Source organism: Haliotis rubra, unplaced genomic scaffold (genome assembly GCF_003918875.1).
Source record: "Haliotis rubra isolate DU_JTF1 unplaced genomic scaffold, ASM391887v1 Scf958, whole genome shotgun sequence".
NCBI classification, from domain to species: domain Eukaryota; kingdom Metazoa; phylum Mollusca; class Gastropoda; order Lepetellida; family Haliotidae; genus Haliotis; species Haliotis rubra.
Window position 1 is genome coordinate 347,501 of NW_025767699.1, and position 8,379 is coordinate 355,879.

Below are 8,379 nucleotides of genomic sequence, written 5' to 3' on the forward strand. Positions count from 1 at the left end.
AAACAAGGAACATATTTCCCTTTCTGTCAGGTATGTGTCCGTTAATGAGGAAGGCACGATATTAAATGAAAGTTTTGGGGGATTTGTTGAAGCAGAAAGCACAAAGGCAGCACAGAATTAGAATTCAGAATTAGGTGAATATGGCATTGATAAAAAAAATCATGAGAGGTCAGGGCTTCCAACATGAACGGTCAGGCTAATAGTGTTCAGGCAACCATTAAACGCCAGTATCCCGAGGTGTTCTATGTACACTGCAAGACTCACTGCCTCTTCTCTTTGACTAACATCTGTGATGACCTAATGCTGCACTGACACTTTGTTGAATCCTCTCAGTCGTCATCAGATCCACCTTATGCTTTCAAGTTGAAGTGGTTCATTTACCGAGTTTTGCAGTCTCCTTTAAGTTGTTTAGGTACATTACTATTTTACAATATTCACTTGTTCAGGATCTGCGTGAGTTTGATCCGCTAGTTTATGGTTTGCATGTTTTACCATGTTAATGATGTTATTGACTTGAACTTGTGTTCATAAAAATGTGGTATATTCTCCCTGATTTCAAAATATTTCTAAATCATCATTTGTGCTTACACTCTGTGTTTTCCTGGCTACGCGCCTGTCTGCCTGGCTTTTGCTCTGATTACGCTATATGTTCGTAGATTGTTTGAGAATGTCCAGGTCAAAGCTAATACCATTATATAACTATCTTTATACCTTCGCACTTGTTTTAATTTTACATATTGCTATAATCCTATTATTTCGTTTCAGCGGTCTTGTCTTATTACCCGAGTAACACAGTGATAAATGAGACGGAAAACACCACTGTTATTTGGAATTTACCTTATCGGGACTCCGACTTCTATGTCTCCCGTGACTCTGGGGATCTAATATTACATGTGAACGGGACAATGATTTATACCATGGACAAATATTGGTCGCGAATCAAGATATCAGACGTATCGACGACTTCAACCCGCTCCCTCATTGTGCGGTTTACACTTTACAACGTTACATCAGCTGATGCCGGCATGCTTGACTGCAGGGAATATGACGAAGAGTGGCATATTCTCCCAGACTGGCGCCACGTACTGATTATCTCACGTAGGTATAGGGGAGCATGTGTTACCAGTTGGCTGTGTCTCTTAGGCAAGGCGTGTCAGTAGTTTGTGGATTCGAATCCTAAACTGTGTTTCTAGGTTTCATGTTGCCATACATTTTGACTTTGGTTTTATCGAGACATAAACTCTTCAGACCTGCTTAAAGCTTTATTTCCAAACTAAGCAGTACGATTATAAATAAAACTATGATGTAAATGAAATACCTTCCAGAACGGCTTAACCAAAACTGAACGGTTACAGTGAGTGAGTGAGTGAGTTTAGTTTTACGCCACACTCAGCTATATTCCAGCTACATGGCGGCGGTCTGTAAATAATAGAGTCTGGACCAGACAATCCAGTGATCAACAGCATGAGCATCGATCTGCGTAACTGTGAACTGATGACATGTGTCAACCAAGCCAGCGAGCCTGTCCACCCGGTCCCGAATGGTTACAGTGTTTCTTAGTCACTTTCTTCATTTCGGAAGCTGGTTCAGTGGAAGTAAGCACATTATACAACAAAACAGTACCTGGCAAAAAACAGTAGGTCATTGAGTTTGTGCCTGCCTATATCCTGATATAAATGTAGAACCTAAACGCCGGAAATATATCAGCCTTGATAGGAATAGGCAAAATTATTTCATAAACGTTTGTCTTCTCTTTCGAGTAATTCAACACGTCAAGGCAAAATGTTTTGTCTTCATACCAGAATATACACAATAATATTCAACCATTTACAGGTAAGCCAGAGGACCCTCGAATATACAGCAGTGGCTCTGTTATCCCATGGAAACCGCTGGTCCTGATTTGTTCAACGTTATCATTGAGTCTGCCAGTGGACCATGGTCAGCGGATGTCTTACATCTGGAGGAGAAACAACCGCTTGCTTGGAAGTACAGGCAAATACCATTATGAGGGTTCTACACTCACCATCGCTGATTTCCTTAATGAAGAGGACTACAGAGGCAGATATTCTTGTCAGGCCAGAGAGTGGGATATGGATTCAAACTGGAGCGCTGAATACTCCGTGGAAGAAACATGTAGGAATTCATTCATTGCCCGTTTCATTTGACGCTCTTTCTCAATGAACGTGGCCGAAAACGCTGGTTCATTGTGAAACGTATACTGAGACTAAGCTAGCTGTCTCAGATTTTGATAACTAGTAGAATATCCTTTTTCTTTTTCTGACCCGTGAAGATCCGGGTTCCCAATTGCGCAGATCGATGCTCATGCTGTTGATCACTGGATTGTCTGGTCCAGACTCGATTATTTACAGACCGCCGCCATATAGCTGGAATATTGCTGAGTGCGGCGTAAAACTAAATTCACTCACTCTTCCTTTTCTGCGCCATAAACACGATATTCAGACGTGGATGTTTACACGTGTGTTGATCCATATAAACCACCATTATGGTCTAGTGGGTATTGTGTCTGGACAATGGCGGGGGTCGTCGGTTAGGTGCACTGATGGTGTTATACCAAAACATGTTAAAGATGGTAAATGGATCGCCATTAAGATGATAATACAAGAATTGGGAGGCTCGGTGTCAGTTGACTGTCTGAATGGTGTTTATGCTAGCATGTGCCATGCTATTACGGAGTGTGAGAACCGGTATCAAACAGCCAACGTCGATATTTACATTCAATAATCTCGAATGCTAAGTAAAGTCCCTTTGGCTCAAAAGCGGACAGATGAATTGCAATCTAACTCGAAAACCTATAAACAGAAAATACTCAATGAAACACTGATCATAATCAAAACGTCAGACCAACTATGTGAGGTTTTTGCAGAATTTATGTCCTAAAAAATAAAAAAAGTTGTTTAACAAACTATCATTAAAATATTGACACAGTTCACAATTTGTTACGAGGGAGGAGTGCAGAGAAAGGGACATCCAGGTGTTCGAGAAAGGATGGAGACGGCACAGCACAGGTTGATGAATCAATAACTTTGTCGGTACTTGTGCACGTGCTTCTCTAACACCTGGCTGTCCCTTTCTCTGCACTCCTCCCTCGTAACAAATAGTGAACTGTGTCAATATTTGAATGATAGTTTGTTAAACATCTTTTTTTAATTTTAGAACATAAATTCTGCAAACAAATCACAGAGTTGGTCTGATGTTTTGATTATGATCAGCGTTTCATTGAGTATTTTATGTTTATTAGTTTTCGAGTTAGGTTGCAATTCATCGGTCCGCTTTTGAGCCAAACGGACTATAAACACCCTCACCTCACGGTCTGTTGTTTCCTTTGTGTAACTCCTATATGAGCGTGACTCCTTGTCTTCTTTGGTGGATATTGAGAAGCTTAGGTGATGAAGAATGATGATAGTATTTTTATAGATGTACAGAATAAAGACTGACTGACTGAGTATGGTTTTACGCCTCTTTTAGCAATATTCCAGCTACATCACATCTGGACACCAGAAATGAGTTTCACACATTGTACCCATGTGGGGATTCGAACCCGGGTCTTCGGGGTGACGAGCCAACGGTTTAACCACTAGGCTACCCCCACCGGCCCACAGAATAAAGAGGTTTTATATCCATAAAAATATTATCATCATTCTTCATGAATCCATGTGCTTATTACAGGCAACTGAAACATACATTTATGGACATAGGATGACAAAAAGAAGTCTTATGTACGATACCTATTCATAAATGACCCGGTCATATTTTCTTTCTGTTAAGTTACCGACCGCTGAGGTAGATAACGTTTCAGCTGATCTGTGGTGTAATATACACATGTTGGTGTCACAAAGTGTGGCTGATACTGATCAAGTGCATTACGATGTTTGGAGTAGCCAATCGTGTGCGTTCATCCCATGACGTCATAGGTCGTTGTTCACACTATGCACCACTAGATTGTCCCGACATAAAAGTACAGGATATATGATTCACACGTCATTATCTAGTGTTAACCATTATCCACAGATTCCAGAAGTACGCTGATAATTGTGATCGTGGTGTCACATTTTTTTTCAATTAAGTTTCCGACCGCTGACGTAGATAACGTCTAAACTGATCTGTGGTGTAATATACACATGCTGGTGTCACTGACATTGATGTGTGGAGTAGCCAATCGTGTGCGTTCATCCTATGACGTCATTGGTCGATGTTCATACTATCCACCACTAGATTTGCCGACACATAAGTACAAGAAGTTGCGGTAGACTTGAAGTATCACTGACGGTATATTTAATTCACTCACACGTCATTATATGTTATCTTGTGTTTCCCCTCTATCCACAGATACAAGAAGTACGCTGATAAGTGTGATATTGGTGTCCTGTCTGGCTGTGATGTTGATTGTCGCACTTACTGTTGTCATTTACCGTCGTGCTTACAAAACACTGAAAGGTAAGATAATGGCTTTAAAGTTATCACTGCCACTGCATACTTACAAACGTGTGCATGCGAACAGGGGCGGTGGGATAACCTAGTAGTTAAGGCTTTCACTCGTCACGCTGAAGACCCAGGTTCGAATCCCCACAATTTGTGAAGCCCATTTCTGGTGTCAACCGCCGTGATATTGGTGGAATATTTCTAAAAGCGGCGTAAAACTGAACTCACTCACTAACTCACATGCGAACCACAGAGCTAATTCTCTGACTTTAGACAAGCCTTATCTTGAATCATTGTGAGTATGAAATGGAAATAATAAGTGTTCATTTTTTATCATTTTACAGAATCCTTTCACCCAACGTAAGTATTTCGTCTCTAATTAGTCTAGGGCTGTCTAACGTACTCGATAATCGGAAATATCGTCGATGGGAAAAATTATCAATGATTACCGATATTAAATTTATGTTATCAATACTATCGTACATGAACTTTTGTGATACAAGAAACGTTCTAATTTTCTCACACAATATACACATTTAAGACCTTATTCATGGCCTGCTTCTAAATTATGTTCAGGATGCTATTTCGTTAATAGTCCATGCATAAACATGTCACAACTCACCAGTGATGTGAAATGTATTTCTTACCGAATATTTTTGCATTTTTGCTCAAAGTTACGTGTCTGATGTTTGTCGATAATCGATCGATATTTAGAACGGTTAACGATCTCTGTGATCTATATCGATGGCCAGTCCTAACCTCCTCCTTCTAGATATGTAGAACAGAGGCTCCTTTCACGAAGCAACCTTACAAAGGTTAACATTAACTCCCATTTTTTAACAGTAATGACTTACGATCACCTTAGTGACTTACGATCACCTTAGTGACTTACGATCACCTTAGTGACTTACGATCACCTTAGTGACTAACGACCACCTTAGTGACCTACGATCACCTTAGTGACTAACGATCACCTTAGTGACTAACGATCACCTTAGTGACTTACGATCACCTTAGTGACCTACGATCACCTTAGTGACTTACGATCACCTTAGTGACCTACGATCACCTTAGTGACTTACGATCACCTTAGTGACTTACGATCACCTTAGTGACCTAGGATCACCTTAGTGACGTACGATCACCTTAGTGACCTACGATCACCTTAGTGACTAACGATCACCTTAGTGACTTACGATCACCTTAGTGACCTACGATCACCTTAGTGACTTACGATCACCTTAGTGACCTACGATCACCTTAGTGACTTACGATCACCTTAGTGACTAACGATCACCTTAGTAACTAACGATCACCTTAGTGACTTACGATCACCCTAGTGACTAACGATCACCCTAGTGACTAACGATCACCTTAGTGACTTACGATCACCTTAGTGACTTACGATCGACTTAGTGACCTACGATCACCCTAGTGACTTACGATCACCTTAGTGACTTACGATCACCTTAGTGACTTACGATCACCTTAGTGACTTACGATCATCCTAGTGACTAACGATCACCTTAGTGACTTACGATCACCTTAGTGACTTACGATCACCTTAGTGATCTACGATCACCTTAGTGACTTACGATCACCTTAGTGACTTACGATCACCTTAGTGACTTACGATCACCCTAGTGACTAACGATCACCTTAGTGACTTACGATCACCTTAGTGACCTACGATCACCCTAGTGACTAACGATCACCTTAGTGACTTACGATCACCTTAGTGACCTACGATCACCCTAGTGACTAACGATCACCTTAGTGACTTACGATCACCTTAGTGACTTACGATCACCTTAGTGCTTTGTGAAAGGAGACCAAGTAGTGCATGTAACTCCAAGACTGATTGTCTGGCGTATGTCGTGAGCATCCAGTAACAGATATTATCCAGTATCTGTTGAAAAAAATCTTTAATTTACGCCCTCTTACGATATCTTAGGGTTTTATCTTTCGCAAATAGGCGACGACAGTCTTCGGTTTTCTTACGAAAACTTCACGATTATTTTGCACTAAGATCGTTTCAAATGTCTGGGCCTCTCTTTGAACAGAACTAACCGCATCGAGTGTCGTACACTGATTCTGAACTAGATCTAGAAAATAGGAAACTGAACGTTATATTGTGTATATATTTATCTGCTATGTATTTCCTTTTCACAGACCTCTTGACACTTATATTACACCAGTATCAGACACGAGGACGTCTGTCGGAGATGATGGACCCAATACATATGAATCAATCGATGTGGGAACTGGCGTCGAGTCTCGAGTCCCAAGTCTGTCTGAGGTGAACAACTCTGACCAACATCAGCCGTCATCTTATAATGTCGGTACAGACGATTCCGTTTATGGATCCAGACCTGCTCACGTTGGTAATGTCGACATTATTGAGTCAGATTTTACTTTTACTGACGATCCATTGACGCCTCAATCACATGTCTATTATTCTATTTCAATAAATGACAAACGCCCTCAAACAGATGCAGCGGGTTATGTAGCCTGGAATGAAGATAAAGGGATGCTTATTCGTACTGGAATCAATGGACCTAGATACGTACACGTTTCTGACGTCATGGACCTTAATGAATTGGATTGCACTTCAAGGTCATTCACAGCTATTGATGAACCATCTACGTCACAATCACGTGACCCTTACATCACTTCCGTAAATGGCGAGCGCCCTCAAACAGATACTGCGGGTTACGTAGCCTGGAATGAAGTTAAAGGGGTGCCTACTGGTAAACAAATCGATGGACCGAACTTCGCTTACGTCTGTGACCGCAAAAATACTGAAGAATTGAATTCCCCTCCAAGACCAGTCAAAGGTATTGAGGATCCACCCACGTCTCTAGCACATACTTGTTACATTTCAGAGGATACAAAACATCCTCAAACAGATGCAGCTGGCTACGTACAGTGGAAGGATGCTGAGGGGGATGCTTACTGGGGAAGGAAATAATGCAACCATACACAACATGTAAGAAGATGGAGTATGTTAGTCACATGTACCACCCGTGAAGATCCGGGTTAGAATATTGATCTTCAGTAACCCATGCTTGTCGTAAAAGGCGACTAACGGGATCGGGTGGTCAGGCTCGCTCTCTTGGTTGACACATGTCATCGGTTCCCAATTGCGTAGATCGATGTTCATGCTGTTGATCACTGGATTGTCTGGTCCAGACTCGATTATTTACAGACCGCCGCCATATAGCTGAAATATTGCTGAGTGCGGCGTAAGACTAAACTCACTCACTCACTCACTTTTACACTGTTTGGAGTGGTGGGGTAACCTTGTGGTGAAAGCATTCTCTCATATCGCCGAAGACCCGGGTTCGATTCCCCACATGGGTACAATATGCGAAGGCCATACCTGGTGTCCCCCCGCCCCGATATTGCTGGAATATTGCTAAAAGCTTCGTAAAACCCAACTCACTCACTCACACTCGCTCTTTAGTGAATTTAGTTTAACGTTGCTTTTAGCAATATTCCAGCAATATCACAGCGGGGGAGACCAGTAGTGGGCTTCACACAGTGTACCCATGTGGGAATCGAACTCGGGTCTTCGGTGTGACCACTAGACTACCCCATCGCTCCGGGTCACAGTGTAAAAGACCTTTGTAGATACTGAAACTATTTCTTCTTAGTTTGGTATTTCATATGATGTTATCAATGATTTTTCAGTCATCTATTCATATAATTGTCATCGCTATCTTTTGCCATGGATTATATGTTTTGACACCGCTCTTACCCAGTGCACGTTTTGAATGTTTAAAAGTAAGTGTCGTTGTTAAAAGTCAAATAAATTAAACAAATTATATTCATATAGTATTCAGTCGGTGATTGTCAGGTCAGATTGAAGTCATGAAACCGTTCACTAACTACTTTAGGGAAATGAAACTGTGTTCTGTTATAGCCGACACCGCTCTA

General features: G+C 41.4%; 1 protein-coding gene across 2 annotated transcripts in view; it reads left to right on the forward strand.

Moving 5' to 3' along the window:
- The window catches only part of LOC124265031, an 18,584-nt gene extending 11,066 nt beyond the window's left edge, over positions 1-7,518 (forward strand). The window contains exons 4-8 of one of the 2 annotated variants that reach the window (XM_046699813.1): positions 766-1,098; positions 1,834-2,133; positions 4,348-4,455; positions 4,785-4,800; positions 6,613-7,518. In XM_046699813.1, the coding sequence (XP_046555769.1) occupies positions 766-1,098; positions 1,834-2,133; positions 4,348-4,455; positions 4,785-4,800; positions 6,613-7,411 (1,556 nt within the window). In that variant the 3' untranslated portion in view covers positions 7,412-7,518. The remainder of the gene's footprint in view (positions 1-765; positions 1,099-1,833; positions 2,134-4,347; positions 4,456-4,784; positions 4,801-6,612) is intronic. The other variant, XM_046699814.1, reaches the window with a different exon arrangement.
- The last annotated feature ends 861 nt before the right edge of the window (positions 7,519-8,379 follow it).